At 41.4% G+C, this 16,442-nt stretch overlaps 2 protein-coding genes across 2 annotated transcripts; one reads left to right on the top strand and one right to left on the bottom strand.

The window, feature by feature from the left end:
• Positions 1-768: 768 nt before the first annotated feature.
• LOC129837315 (ras-related protein Rab-5A-like) lies at positions 769-7,363 on the bottom strand. Its single transcript, XM_055903377.1, has 6 exons — positions 7,180-7,363; positions 5,970-6,197; positions 5,594-5,745; positions 2,668-2,790; positions 2,427-2,520; positions 769-2,316 (listed from the first exon to the last, which is right to left on the bottom strand). The coding sequence occupies exons 2-6, from the start codon at positions 6,133-6,135 to the stop codon at positions 2,201-2,203; spliced, it is 651 nt and encodes a 216-aa protein (XP_055759352.1). The 5' UTR covers positions 6,136-6,197; positions 7,180-7,363; the 3' UTR covers positions 769-2,200.
• Positions 7,364-9,355: 1,992 nt separating this feature from the next.
• Positions 9,356-16,442, top strand: LOC129837526 (EF-hand domain-containing family member B-like). The gene is made up of 13 exons (XM_055903772.1): positions 9,356-9,597; positions 9,754-9,816; positions 10,072-10,215; positions 10,621-10,801; positions 10,921-11,031; positions 11,271-11,400; positions 11,536-11,619; positions 11,756-11,823; positions 12,013-12,167; positions 14,326-14,533; positions 14,659-14,880; positions 15,507-15,688; positions 15,986-16,442. Exons 1-13 carry the CDS (start codon positions 9,529-9,531, stop codon positions 16,130-16,132), a joined length of 1,764 nt encoding a protein of 587 aa, XP_055759747.1. The 5' UTR covers positions 9,356-9,528; the 3' UTR covers positions 16,133-16,442.

Genomic DNA, 16,442 nt, shown 5'->3' with positions numbered 1-16,442 from the left:
AAGACGCAGGCCTCCTAACTGTCCCTAGAACTTCTAAGCAAACAACTGGAGGCAGGGCTTTCTCCCATAGAGCTCCATTTTTATGGAATGGTCTGCCTTCCCATGTGAGAGACGCAGACTCGGTCTCAACCTTTTAAGTCTTTATTGAAGACTCATCTCTTCAGTAGGTCATATGATTGAGTGTAGACTGGCCCAGGAGTGTGAAGGTGAACGGAAAGGCATTAGAGCAACAAACCGCCCTTGCTGTCTCTGCCTGGCCGGTTCCCCTCTCTCCACTGGGATTCTCTGCCTCTAACCCTATTACAGGGGCTGAGTCACTAGCTTACTGGTGCTCTTCCATGCCGTCCCTAGGAGGGGTGCGTCACTTGAGTGGGATGAGTCACTGACGTGATCTTCCTGTCTGGGTTGGCGCCCCCCCTTGAGTTGTGCAGTGGCGGAGATCTCAGTCCCTCAGCAGGAGTGAGGTCAATGTGAAGGAAACTATGGCTGACAGTCTGAAGAATCTCACCTTAAACTACGAGTGCCTTGCAGCCGACAATTGTAGAGAGCTAGTGGACACAGCATTGGTCTCAGGTTCAAAGGAAAACATTTCAGTCATGGTCATACTACTTCAGGGGTTGGATGTGCTCAGAGAAAACACTCTCAAAGGAGAGTTGACAAACCAAACAAATACCACGTAATTACAACTTCAGGACAATTTTTCAAGTTTTGCAGAGAATGAATAGCTCTTGCATTTCTTGTGGTATCAAAAACATAAAAGGCATACAATAGCAATATACCTAATTTATTGACTTGTACCCTGACACTCAAACTGATCAGTCCTTCTTCACTAGTCATGTTTGACATTGTTAAATCCACCTGGCTTCAGAAAGACTACCAGTCAGTAAGCCACTACCGGTTGTTTGCAATAGGTTAGCAAGTCCGACACAGTGCATCAGTTTTATAAATTGTAATGGCCAGTCATCAATTAAAATATAACCAACAATTGTGCAATGCAATAGTCCTCTCAAATATGAACAGACCACTGAGAAAAGTAACAAGACACAGGAGATACAATTGAATTGTTAATAACACTACATAGTTAAAAAGACCACCATTGATTAGCATTTGACCAGTTTGTTTGTGACAAGGTCACAAACCCATAGCAGACCTAGACCTACATTGGTGTACTGTACAATTGTTCAGAATCTCTAGATACTTTCCTGACAAGCTTATGCCCTCCAAGCTGTATTGGTAGAAGATACATTGCAACACCCTATAAAACAGAGTAATATTCCACAGACTGATGATAGGTAATAGTCAAGACTTATGTTGGTACATGGTTTGAGGCCTACTTTTTAACACCACTAATTCTGACAAGTTGATAACTGAACAATAACAGTTTGGGGAAACAACGGACTAGTCATGTGTTAGGTCTTAGCAAGACATTTTACATTTTACTAAACTTGTCTGAGCATGTCCAACTGTCTCAATGTTCTCCTTAAATCAATGTATCAACCAGAGAATATTGTGGTTTGAAGAGGGACTTCCCATGATGCACAAGGCTGTCATCATAGATGTGACAAACTTGCAGTCATCAGCCATCCAATCACAAAACCCCCCTTAAATCCTGTTCAACCAGTTGCAGTGGGCCAGTGGTGTAATAGCGTTGGAAGTTCTTGCCAAACTTCTCTGCAGACGGATATGTCGTCGTCTTGGCAGCAGGTGCAAGGAGGAATGCTTGGTTTGATAGTCCTTACCTGACACTGCTTCAATGGTGTTATTATACTCAGTACAAACTGTCATAGCCTCCAGGAATTTCACAATGGGTGAATTTGGTTTGTTTTGTTTGGAAGGACACTCAACTCCCTTTTACCCCCAGTCGAATAACCCTATGACCTAGGTTACACTTTCTCTTCAGGGAATCAGTCACACACACAGCTTACTCTCTCTCGTAGGGGCTAGTCTTCCAACTGAAGTAAAAAAAAAAAAAATGTTTTAGGCCTTGTAGTGATACATGCATACATACTGATATACACTTTAAAATGAAAGTAAAACCAAACAAGGTATTAGAAATGCAGCTATACAGAGTCTTCAGCTATTCCAAGGAGAAAGGACGAGAGGTGGAAGGTCTGATGTCAGGAAGGGGAACACCATGTCCAGATGTTATTCAGAGTTAGGAGGAGAGGGGGAAGGTGCATGTGGGACGAGTGGGCCAGGTTTAGGTACTGCAGCAGGAGCGGCTGGCTGGCTGAGCTGTCTCCGTAAGATCCACTCCCCGGTTCCGCCCACTGTTCGCTCCGGCAGCTTGAGGCTCGTTCTTGGGTAATTTCTTTGCTGTGAAGCAATAGGGAAAATGTTTATGACCTGTGTTTCTATTATCAGATAGAATCTTTAACATTTTCAAACTATTAAAGTGTAATGAACATGGAACATAAAACACTTACCAATAGCCATAAATATCTCATTAACGTTCATAGAGGTCTTTGCTGATGTTTCCATGAACAGTAAACTGTTATCATCTGCATATGACTGGGCATCCTGGAAGAAAACCACCAAAATCAGTCAATATAGATGTATCACGTCACAAAGGTGTTTAACTGCCTTATAGGTCAAATTGTATGATGACTCCAATGAGAATAAAACTAGCACAGTGTAATGTTCAATAGCAAATTCACTGGCACAAACCTGAAAATCCAATGCTCGTTTGTTTGCAAGGTCAGCTTTGTTCCCAGCCAACGCTATTACAATATTTGGACTGGCTTGTCTCTGAAGCTCCTTAACCCAGTTCTTTGCTCGTTCAAAGGACTCCTGGCAAACAGCAGAGGATGAGAAATTAAGTCAGAAAATAACAAGGTCCTTGAGGAAGAATGACAACACAACCACTCCCTTCATTCCCTGGTTATGCGATTGACTTTGCAGGATATCCAAGACGTGGTCTCGTTAAAGGAGAACTTCTATAAAATATGACAATTAGATATAATGTTCCCCAGCTTACATGTATGGGGAGTTCGTCAACGAGATGTATCATATTGCTGAGTTGAAGATATTCTCTGCTCCAAACATTGGCTTAAGATTTGTGTACAAAACTTTGAGTTAGAAAACCAAGCTCTTGTGACAGCTTATTTCCATGAAATACAATGTTCTAACAACTTCCCATCAAACGTCTCAGCAAATAGAGCAAAAGCAGACATGGGGATCAAAATAGAATTTCTCATTGGAGTTGCCCTTTTATTTTTTTAAACAGGTTTGTTAATCTCTTTTACAAGAGAGACCTGGCCAAAATAGCAGCACAAAGTATCAGAAACATTTACAACATAAAATATCAATTTACACATTGAACAGAAAGAAGGTTTGGGGAAAGTGTGGTGCAACTAGGGGTCAAAACATTGACAGCTCCTCAATTAATTTGTTAAAACAAAAGTGCCCTAGATGTGACAGGTTTGTTAGGACCAAATTAAATGAATAGGGATATTTTAGACTTGTCAAATCTAAGAGAAACTACAACTACAGAAAAGTGCTTGAAAACATGTCAGCAAAACAAGGCTAGCCTTTTTCTCAATCTTTTCTTCAGATTCTCAACTAGGCCTATTATATAGGGCATAATCTTCAAACTCCTGCTAAATTTTCACAAAATGTCTTCAGCTGTACCTAATGCTATACAGTTCATTCGGAAAGTATTCAGACCTTGACTTTTTCCACATATTGTCACGTTACAGCCTTATACTAAAATGGATTCAATTGCTTGTTCCCCCTCGTAAAATCGACACACAATAAATACCCCATAATGACAAAGCAAAAACAGCCATAGAAATTTTTGCAAATGTATTAATGAACCAAAAATATCACATTTACATAAGTATTCAGATCCTTTACTCAGTACTTTGTTGAAGCACCATTGGCAAAGATTACAGCCTCGAGTCTTCTTGGGTATGACACTACAAGCTTGGCACACTTGACTTGAACCCTGTCAAGCTCTGTCAGGTTTGATGGGGAGCTATTTTCAGGCCTCTCCAGAGAAGTTCAATCGAGTTCAAGTCCGGGCTCTGAATGGGCCACTCAAGGACATCCAGAGACTTGTCCCAAAGCCACTCCTGTGTCGTCTTGGATGTGTGCTTAGGATCGTTGTCCTGTTGGAAGGTGAACCTTCACCCCAGTCTGAGGTCCTGAGCCCCCTGGAGCAGGTTTTCAGCAATGATCTCACTGTACTTTTCTCTGTTCATATTTCCCTCAATCCTGACTAGTCTCCCAGTCCCTGCAGCTGAAAAACATCCCCACAGCACTTTGGTGCGAAAAGTGCAAATCAATCCCAGAACAGCAGCAAAGGACTTTGTGAAGATGCTGGAGAAAACAGGTACAAAAGTATATATATCCACAGTAAAACGAGTCATATATCAACGTAACCTGAAAGGCCGATCAGCAAGGAAGAAGCCACTGCTCCAAAACAGCCATAAAAAAGCAAGACTACGATTTGCAAGTGTACATGGGGACAAAGATTGTACTTTTTGGAGAAATTTCATCTCATCTGATGAAATAAAAATAGAACTGTTTGGCCATAATGACCATCGTTATGTTTGGAGGAAAAAGGGGGAGGCTTGCAAGCCGATGAACACCATCCCAAACGTGAAGCACGGGGGTGGCAGCATCATGTTGTGGGGGTGCTTTGCTGCAGGAGGGACTGGTGCACTTCACAAAATAGATGGCATCATGAGGAGAGAAAATTATGGGGATATGTTGAAGCAACGTCTCAAGACATCAGTCAGGAACAGTCAGGAAGTTAAAGCTTGTTCGCAAATAGGTCTTCCAAATGGACAATGACCCCAAGCATACTTCCAAAGTTGTGGCAAAATGGCTTAAGGACAACAAAGTCAAGGTATTGGAGTGGCCATCACAAAGCCCTGACCTCAATCCTATAGAAAATGTGTGGGCAGAACTGAAAAAGTGTGTGCGAGCAAGTGGGCCTACAAACCTGACTCAGTTACACCAGCTCTGTCAGGAGGAATGGGCCAAAATTCCCCCAACTTATTTTGGGACGCTTGTGGAAGGCTACCTAAAACATTTGACCCAAGTTAAACAATTTAAAAGCAATGCTACCAAATACTAATTGAGTGTATGTAAACTTCTGACCCACTGGGAATGTGATGAAAGAAATAAAAGTTGAAATAAATCACTCTACTACTATTATTCTGACATTTCACATTCTTAAAATAAAGTGGTGATCCTAACTGACCTAAGACAGGGAATTGTTACTAGGATTAAATGTCAGGAATTGTGAAAAACGGAGTTTAAATGTATTTGGCTAAGGTGTATGTAAACTTCCGACTTCAAATGTATGTAAATATGGTATTTCTGTTTTTCATCACTTTGTCATTATGGTATCTGTTTTTTATTTTTAATACATGTTAATGTCTAAAGCACTGTTTTCGCTTTGTCATTATGGGACATTGTGTGTAGATTGAAAAAAAAGAAGATTTAATACATTTTAGAATAAGGCTGTAATGTCACAAACTGTGGAAAAAGGGAAAGGGTCTGAAAACTTTCCAAATGCACTGTACCTAATATAAGAGTCTCTTATAATGTGTGACAGAGTACATAAACCCAGCTGCTGACTCACTTTGTTAGTTATGTCGTAGACCACGATGGCGGCCTGGGCACCTCTGTAGTACATGGGTGCTAAGCTGTGGTAGCGCTCCTGACCAGCTGTGTCCCAGATCTCAAACTTGACTGTTGTGTCATCCAAACATACTGTCTGAGTCAGGAAGGCAGCTGAGAGGGGACAAACAGTCATTGCAGCATTTAGAATTTTGTTTGCAGTAGGCTATAAAAGAAAAACAGCTGGCTGTCCAGTTTCCAACAATGGACTAACATATATCATGGGAGATTGCATAACCTACAGAATGTAGTCAGAATCACTACAGGACAAAAATATAGTGGTGTTGGGTTATGTCCATTCCACTAACACATGAATAGAAGATGTCAGATCAGCCTACCTCCAATTGTGCTCTCTTGGAATTCCTGAAATTGGCCCTTGACAAAGCGAAGTACCAGACTGGACTTTCCCACAGCGGACTCCCCTAAGAGTACTAATTTGAACTGGGAGATTTTGTTGCCTGTGTTTGGCCCATTGGGTCGTGTTGCACCACCCCTACTTGCCATGTCCTACACCCCAGTCTCTTGCTCTGGATGCAGAAGTACCGCTTGAATATTAACTCCTAGAACTGCCAAAAATTAGATGTCACATTACATAAATTGTGAACAGATCAACAGTGAATAAAGTAGTGTGGGGAAAACAAATACAACTACAAAATTATACCAAATTATCAACTTTGAGGTTGAATTGGTTAGAAATTGTTCAATTAGCTTTGTCTCTGATCATCATTGTAATATCCTTGAATCACAGGATGTAGTTACTTAAAACTAGACAATCTTTGGAAATGTGACGACTTTCACTTGGCTATTAGCTAGTAACGTTAGACTTGTTTACAAAGACTATATTACACTTATTTCTTAACTGACCCAACAAGTAAACACAACAAGCCCATGTCTAGCCAAAAATAATTGCAGTGAAGACATGTGGGTCGAACTCGTGTTACGTCAGTCTTGCCCACTAATAACCACTGTGTTGACTAGCTAGCTAGTCAGTTAGGATGGCGGCTCAAACTTGCTATCGTCAAGCACTGTGTCCGTCAAAAAATAATGATTAGCTTTCTCAGTCCCACCCATTGGTCCAATCTTGTTTTAGACAAATTGGTTAACTAGCTAGTTCACGCTAGCTAGCCAGCCAGTTAACTAACTAGCTTTAATTATTCAGATTAGGTGGCTACTGTTGGCTGCTAACTAGTTTACTATAGCTAGCTAACTACCCACGATATATTGAATAATTAGCTAGTTCGCTAAGCTAGGTCGTACACGAAAGCTATCGGTCTTACTGTTAGTAAACTACATAACGTTGAACCACACCTCACCCTGCTTCACACACGCAAATACGTAGTAACTAGGAAGCTAGCTAGCCCCCCACCACACACACATATATATATATATATACATACATTTCAATGATCAACACACAGCTGTATATTAATTAAGAATGGGTCAACTGATGGTTTATTATTTGATGTGAGCTAGCTAACAAAACATAGCTTTCGGCCTAGCAAGCTAGTTCTGCCGGTAAATCAGCTAGCGATAATGATATCTACTTACCCTAATCGAGATAACTAACTAGCTAGGTAGCTGAATGGATTTCCCAAAAATAATATTTTCGGCACTCAAATATATTCACAGGGCGAGAAATTTCATAAAGCTTGTCCCTTTCTCACTTCTTCCAACTTCCCGTGTGTTTTGCATGGCAGTGTATGATGATAGATCGAATGCCTACGTAGCACTGAGAATAAACCAATCACACGCTCGTGTTCCAATTTGTGAACGTGTTAAAGGGGCAATTTGCACTTGAAACAACAACGCGTCTACCCCGCCACTGTTTCGGTAAAAAGCTGAGGGATGGGACTGGAGAAATGTAACCGCTCTCAAATTAATAGACAGAGCTATGGATACAAGGACTGGCCATCCATGGTATTGTAATGAAACAGGCAGGGAGCAGGTCTCGAACCCTCGACCTCCTAGCCCGAGGTCCGGCGCGCTATCGACTGTGCCGCAAAAGCATGCTCAAGCGGCAGAGTCGATTTCCGCGCTTATAAACCCAGGGTCGTTACACTACTCCCTCCTTTCAAAGAGCGCGTCCTCGCGCTAGCTTGCGACTTTACGTCTTACAGGAACGCGCTCACCGGCCAAGCACACGCACTGTCGTGGATACGAGGTCCGATCCCACTTCTGACACCAATGTAATGAAACAGGCAGGGAGCAGGTCTCGAACCCTCGACCTCCTAGCCCGAGGTCCGGCGCGCTATCGACTGTGCCGCAAAAGCATGCTCAAGCGGCAGAGTCGATTTCCGCGCTTATAAACCCAGGGTCGTTACAGTATCAACATTATAGTTTGACCTATGTTTTGAGGTTATAAAACGTTTGTTTACATTTACTTTGTTGGAGTAAAACAAACGTATATTTAGGGTTCTGATGGGGTCCGACAGTTGAATAGGCATTTATAAGTTATATTCTTAAAGAAGTAATTGGTACATATAATTAATTTACAAGTCCAAAAATCGATGTAGCAACTGCAGATTGGCTCTTTAATGAAAGGATCAGGGAAACTAATCGTTTTATAAGGCGAAGAGGAAATGTTACACAAGTGTGCTAACTAATTCACAAAAAACCTTTGTAACATATGACATGACGTATGCAACTTTATGTCATAACATGCCATACTGCCAAAGTGTAGGCTAAAAGCAAACATGGGCATGCATTTGCAATGTTCATAATCATACAGGTTCTTAATTGGGATTTAACCATTGTTTCTTTAACATTTCTTAGTTTGGGTCTGAAACAATTGTATCCATTTATCAGTTTCAAAGACAAGTCATTACATGATATTGTAATGAAGCAGGCAGGGAGCAGGTCTCGAACCCTCGACCTTCTAGCCCGAGGTCCGGCGCGATATCGATAGTCGATCGTTATCGATAGTCGATTTCCGCGCTTATAAACCCAGGGTCGTTACAATATATATATATATTTTTTTACAAAAACTGTAATTATTCAATACATTCTAAATCACTATAACATAAATCAGCATAGATGCGGTAAATGGAACGCAGACAGTTTCCATTGCCCAGATCGGCGCACATCCAACAAATCCGTCATGATGTATGTATTGTAGAAGGCCCACACTGTGGTTACTTGAATCCAATTTGGATATATTTAGCTGTTTTTGCTTTAGAAGTTGTCCCTTTTCAGGTTTAGAATAAGTGTCTGCTAAATGCTAACTCCCTTTCAGATAAACTGGTTAGCATAGCTAGCATGCAGAAATCAGTAGTGGTAGTCTGTCGTTTTTAACTGTAATGCAGTTGATTGGTGACAATGACATGAACATGTGTTGGGGTTGACATCTATACAAGCATTATACTCAAAATTGTACCTCAACATAGTGTGAAATACACAAACAATAGCCGAAATGTAGGCACATTTTGCTGGGAGGCAATGAGAAGATTCGGGATATGTCCCTCACCGCCCTTCCCCCACGCGTTTCCATGTCAATTCCATTGTTTTGATCGAGTTCGATTGACCTCTTTGCGGTGGAGTGATTTTTTTCCCGCCATAGTAAAATATATATATATTTTTTTAATAAAAAAAAAAAAAGTTTTTATTATTGCCATAGTAATTATAACAAAGGTATAATTTTGGTGTCTTTATTCTAGAACACTTGCACAGTAAGCCTATAATTATAGCGCCATTATAGCCTCGGTTTCCTAGTGGCGGTTGCCATGTGACTCGAGATAAACATTCTATCAGAATATCCTCAGATTATCCTGGAATTTGATACAAAGTAGCCATCTTAAACTTCTCTCTTCAGAGTGAAACATTGTAACTGGCAACTAGACATGTAAACCCGTGTTGAGTAGGCTACATATTTTTATAGCAACTTGTTGATACGCTAACGATATGAATTTGATAGAAAGGAATGCAACCAACACCTGGAAATACACCGAAAGTTTCCCGGATATTCGAAGGGTAACAAGCAAATAGGCTTGGTAGCCTAGTTATTTCTTTGCGTTTGACTGATTCATCTGGTAACTATTTTATCTTGCAAGATGTGCGCATATGATGTGGTCTACTGTAAATACATGTTACCATACTGTATGTCTATGATATCCCCATGTCACCTAGGCTGGGAAACGTATTCCTGTAGGTGACAGAGCTAAGACTTGCTTACAAGAAATATCACCCAAGGTAAGTTGAGATCGTGCTGCCAAATAATAAACATCAATATGATATAGCTAGATCAACACACTAACTGAATTAACATCACTACCAAACTGTCCTGAATGGCAATATACAATAAGATCTGATGTGCCTGGGATATATAGTGCAGTCCATTGTCATTCTCCTTTTTGCCTCAGCAGCATGTGTAGGGGGGATTGTGCACAAGTGCATGTGTCTGTTTGTGTGGGTGTATATTCACTGTCTCACACCTTCCTTTTAAAGCCCCAAACCCCACCAGTAGTGAGGAAGTTTCTCAACACAACACGCCCAGGTGCAGGAGCTATCCGAGTGTTCCATGGGAAAGCCAACGACCCTGATATTGCCAGTACTCTAGTTCATGGAGTGAGCAGCCAAGCTTCTATTTCTGTAAGTAGAGGCCTAAATTAACATGTATAGTGAGTTTTAAGCTAACTAGCCTCAGTTTTTCATGTTACAGATGTAGGATTTTAATTTGATCACTATTTTGTTGCTGAGAATTTTTACTGCATGACAGGAAATGCAAACTTGTAGTGTTTTCATGGTTTAAAAAGGCTTCTGAATCAGACTTGATTTGCCCTAACAAAAAATGTATCAAACTCTACAGAAAATGTCCATTAATTATAATCCACATAATAATTCAAATTTCCTGTTGTTGCAGGATTGTTTTCCTGCTGTAGCAAACTGGCTAAAATTAAGATCCTACATCTGTAGATGCATTTAACATGGTAGAGATCATGCACACATTAATTAATGGAATTGGTATGGTCGCATTTGTTTCTGTATTTCCTACAGGGTGGATTAGTGATCAACCCACCACCTAAGACCATCTATCAACAGAGGTTACATCAGCTCAGTGAAGCTGGGTATTCCACCAATCAAAAAGCCCCCCTGGGCAGGTCACATGATCAGAGCCCTGGGCTTCCAAATTGTCTCGACACTGGCAAAGCCACATTTGGTGTGAAATCCCCCAAAAGTGAGTCAGACAATAAAGAAAGACCGTAGAAGCTACAATGTGTCACCATGAACATTCATATTATGACTGAAAGACATATCCACAAGCCTTCATGTACAAGTGTGTTCCTTCTGATCCAGCTGCAGCTGCAGGTGCGATTATCAACCCACCTAAAAGTGCGGAGCAGGTGGCGACAGAGGCTCAGGAGGGACACCAGTCTTATATCCGCTCCCACAATGCCTACTTTGTCGGTGAGTATTGTGGACATTTGTCTCTCTTTAGTTCTGACAGTGTTCAAATGGGGACTTCATTTCGGCTTGAAAGTTATTTATATGCTATTCAATATGTTGTTTTACACATTGATTTAACACCCATAATTTTCAGACACATTTCTGAAGAAACACCATAGCCAGTGGTAAATCACACCTGTCGATATTTCTCTGTTTGATTTCAGCCTGGGTAAATCCATCTTAACTGTGTTGTGTCCCAGGTGAACAGGTTGATAGGAAATACAAGTGGAGCCGTTATGAAAAGGACGGCAGGTTCGGAGTGCCTACTCCCCACCACAACGATGGACGCAGTGTCTCCAAATCTCTCCACTGGTTGTGTGATACTCAGAAGTAAGCACTTATCCTACCTTATGTTTATTCAAAACACTTGACTTCTTATCGCTCATCACCATTCAGTGTCACACAATGCATTGCCAATAGTCATGACATCAAATGTTGATTTGTGTACTGCTATTTTTCCAATAGGCATAACAGTGCAAAGTTTGTTTCTCAGAGATGTGATGACTTCAGGGAAAGGACACAGCCACAGATTGGCAAAGTGCATGACCCGTAAGTCTATCACATTAACTCTTTAATGCAGATCTAGTTAAATGCCTGTTCAGTATACATTCCAGACCTGTGTATTGCACAACTCATGCCCAGCTACTACAGTAGCTTTAATTCCTCTGTTCCCGGCCTTTTACAGCATAGCAGACACATTGAAAGTGCCAGCAGGTCATACATTTGGAATCTTGATGCGGCCAGATGACTTTGGTGAGTCAAATTTGAATTAATAAAAGTACACATATTCATAAAAGGACAGATATTGAGTTTCCTATTCCAATGCCAGTATGAAATTGGTAAAAAATGGGTCAAGCTATAATGTAGTCTAGAGGGGTGACCAAAATGTAAGCCTTTTGTTATTGTTTGAAGATGAAGAATTTGGTTTAACTTTCTCCACAGGTGCGGGTGACCTTCTCCACTCTACCCCTCCAGCAGAGTACCAGAAAGGCACAGACAGACAGCGCACCCTGGTCAGTGCTGTACGCCAGCACCTCAAGAAGGTCAACTTCCACCACTTTAACTCCCTGCTGCAGGCCTCCAGGCACTACGACAAGGTAACATACAGTGCATTCGGAAGGTATTAAGACCCCTTGACTTTTTCCACATTTTGTTACGTTATAGCCTTATTCTAAAATGGATTAAATAAATTTAAAAATCCTCATCAATCTACACACAATACCTCATAATGACAAAGCAAAAACATGTTTTTAGAAATCTTTGCAAATGTATTACAAATAAAAAACAGATACCGTACCTTATTTACATAAGTATCCAGACCCTTTGCTATGAGACTCGAAATTGAGCTAAGGTGCATGCTGTTTCCATTGATCATCCTTGAGATGTGTCTACAACTTGATTGGAGTCTACCTATGGTAAATTCAATTAATTGGACATGATTTGTAAAGGCACACACCTGTCTATATAAGGTCCCACAGATGACAGTGCATGTCAGAGAAAAAACCAAGCCATGAGGTCGAAGGAATTTTCCATAGAGATCAAGACAGGATTGTGTCGAGGCACAGATCTGGGGAAGGGTACCAAAAAATGTCTGCAGCATTAGAGATCCCCATGAACACAGTGGCCTCATCATTCTTAAATGGAAGAAGTTTGGAACCACCCAGACGCTTCCTAGAGCTGGCCGCCCAGCCAAACTGAGGAATCGGGGGAGAAGGGTCTAGGCCAGGGAGGTGACCAAGAACATGATTGTCACTCTGACAGAGTTCCAGAATTCCTCTGTGGAGATGGGAGAACCTTCCAGATTTACAACGATCTCTGCAGCACTCCACCAATCAAGCCTTTATGGTAGTAACCAGACGGAAGCCACTTCTCAGTAAAAGGCACATGACAGCCAGCTTGGAGTTTGCCAAAAGGCACCTAAAGGACTCTCAGACCATGAAAAACAAGATTCTTTGGTCTGATGAAACCAAGATTGAACTCTTTGACCTAAATGCCAAGTGTCACGTTTGGAGGAAACCTGGCATCATCCCTACGGTGAAGCATGGTGGTGGCAGCATCATGCTGTGGGGATGTTTTTCAGCAGCAGGGACTGGGGGACTATTCAGGATAGAGGGAAAGATGAATGGAGCAAAGTACAGAGCGATCCTTGATGAAAACCTGCTCCAGAGCGCTGAGAACCTCAGACTGGGGCGAATGTTCGCCTTTAAACAGGACAACAACCCTAAGCACACAGCCAAGACAACACAGATAAGTCTCTGAATGTCCTTGAGTGGCTCAGCCAGAGCCCGGACTTGAACCCGATCAAACATCTATGGAAAGACCTGAAAATAGCTGTGCTGAGACGCTCCACACCCAACCTGACAGAGCTTGAGAGGATCTGCAGAGAAGAATGGCAGAAACTCCCCAAATACAGGTGTGGCAAGCTTGTAGCATCATACCCAAGAAGACTCGAGGCTGTTATCCCTGCCAAAGGTGCTTCAACAAAGGACTGAGTAAAGGGCCTGAATACTTATGTAAATGTAGATTTAAAAAAAATAATAATAATACATTTGCAAAAATGTCTAAAAACCTGTTTTTGCTTTGTCATTATGGGGTATTGTGTGTAGATTGATGAGGGGGAAAAAACTATTTAATACATTTTAGAATAAGGCTGTAACGTAACAATGTGGGGAAAGTAAAGGTGTCTGAATGCACTGTATATATAACTTGATAATATCACAGAATTTCTAAACCCCAGGAACAACATCGCAATACTTCTGGGAAAGCTTTGCGAAGCAGACTCGACCGACCAGACATGGGTTTGGGGTCTGCAAGTCAATGGGAGAAGTGAAAAATTATTCCTTAGTTGTTGAGTTTCCTGGAATCTAAAGGAACAACCTAGATTCAAGCCAATGTTGAAAGTAGCTGACCATGTTATTACTCCAACTTTGTGAAAGTGGCTGACACATTTTCATAAACAACTACTTAATATCGAAGGAGTGCCTTTGATTTGATTGCCTGCACATGCACAGTTTGGCGTGAGACTACCATTAGACCTGATGAGATGTTTCTGCGCATGAGCTTAGCTAACCAACGTCGCCATGACATTGCCTACAAGCATGATATGGGATTTCTATTGGAGAAGCAGTTTCTAGATCTCTTCATACTGTACTGTCTTTGATAATATTATGTTAGTTTGAGATAGACACAACCTCTGTTCAGTCTGTCTGTGTGCGTACTACGTGCATGCGTTTGTGTGTGTCTGTGACTCCACAGAAGGGTCAGGGTGTGATCGACAAGGAGGACCTGCAGGATGTGTGTCGTCAGTTTAACCTGGACCTGAGTGGGCCGATGCTGAATGACTTGATGGAGTACTGTGACGTGGACAAAGACGGACTCATCAACTTTCTGGAGTTCGCCAACTTCCTCAACTGGAAGGACAAAATGCCCATCAGTAAAGTGGAGCAGCGCATTCTGACCAGTGGTTAGTTACAGTGTCTAAGCATAGAAATATAATTACTAGAAGGCTCATTCCCATTCAAGTCAACGTTCTGTGATTGGTGGACTGGTGTTAATTCTATTCCCTTTTGACTGACAACTCTACCTCAGAGTGTAAGACCAGCACAGCCCCAGATAACATGCAGAGAGAGGCTCTCCCTGTGAGACCTGCAGCCTCAGAGGCTTTGGCCAGACCGGAGGACCTGGAGCCTGTAGAGGTGGGCAGCATGCTGAAGACCCCCAAGACCCTCAACAGACCCAGGACCATCCAGGACCGCTTCATCACCTCCTCCTCTCTCATCCGGGCTGTCGTGGGTGGTCTCCCTACAACTGGTCAGTTCTGATTGTGTTTACTTGTAACACTTCACTGTCCAGGTTTACCTCAGACTACAGTAAATAGATATTTAGGTGAAAGATCCGTGAAGAATTTGTATATACTCTACCGTTCAAATGTTTGGGGTCACTAAGATATTTCTTTGTTTTTGAAAGAAAATCAAAAAAAAATTGTCCGTTAAAATAACATAAAATTGATCAAAAATACAGTGTAGACATTGTTAATGTTGTAAATGACTTGTGTAGCTGGAAACAGCTGATTTTTAATGTAATATCTACATAGGCGTACAGAGGCCCATTATTAACCAACTACAATAGTCATTTACAACATTAACAATGTCTACACTGTATTTCTGATCAATTTGATGTTATTTTAATGGGCAAAAAAATCTGCTTTTCTTTCAAAAACAAGGACATTTCTAAGTGACCCCAAACGTTTGAATGGTAGTGTAATTCCCATACTTCTCCCCAAAAAATTCAGGGGGGGACATTTCTCCGTGATTCAGCACACGATTTCTGACATTTGTATCTTTGCATTAGAATGGACTGGTAGTCCTTTCCCCCCTGCTTCTCTACATTGTGTGAATCACATTCTCACTGTATAATTATGATATCTTTCCACATAGACTATCGTATGTACGGGACTCCCACAGTGCGCACCGACCTGGCGGCCCCGCGGATCAAGCGCGTCAGCGACAGCACTAACTACGGTGACCAGACCACGGCCTTCGACCTCCTGTATCCTACGCTGCACTCCCTAAGGGGAGTCCACAAGGAGCACTTCTTCTGCCCCCGCACCAAAGAGGAGGTACAGAATACCAATGAACCCACTGAAGAATCAAGGGAGAGAAAGAAAGATATGGTCTAGTAGATTTTATAGAATAGCACTGGGACTCACAGTACCATGTGGAGGTTTTGTGGGATTTTGTTACAGCATTCAAAATGTAGGAAAAAACGTTGTTTCAAAAAATGATAATTGGTATGAACAATTCTGCCATTGGAGAAGTGATTGACACAAAATGTTATTGAAATAGGATGGAGCATAAGCAAATCATTTGTGAAAGACATCTTCTGATTCTTATTTCCACCTCCATTTCCTTTTCAGATTGCTGACATATTCCGAAATGTGGGCGCGAGTATTGCCGCGGAGACATTTGAGGAGGCGTGGAAGCTGGCATCCATGAGACACCCCACTGGGGATGTGTGTGTGGAGATTTTCCGGGATGTTCTAAAGGAAATTCAAGCTAATTAAATCTGAATAGTATCTTTTACCACCTCAGTATCTATTCTGTGAAAGAATGTACTTCAAGTATTACATATACTACATAAGTGGAATACTTCTTTTTTTTCTGTGAGACTAACTATTAATTGTCATATTAACTGTCATTAAAATTATTTTTGATTGTGGACTATAATGTATTTTCTAATGTTGAGAGCAATAAGCTGTTGCTAGAATAAGTAATACCTTTTTTCTGCTTCTAACTGAATGCTTAGTCTTCCTGCATGTGATAATATACAGTATCTACTCCTGAAACCGAAGTAAATATTAAGAATTATGAGTA

Source organism: Salvelinus fontinalis, chromosome 38 (genome assembly GCF_029448725.1).
Source record: "Salvelinus fontinalis isolate EN_2023a chromosome 38, ASM2944872v1, whole genome shotgun sequence".
NCBI classification, from domain to species: Eukaryota; Metazoa; Chordata; class Actinopteri; order Salmoniformes; family Salmonidae; genus Salvelinus; species Salvelinus fontinalis.
Note: the sequence above shows the minus strand (reverse complement) of the source record. Positions and strands in the feature narration are given on the sequence as shown.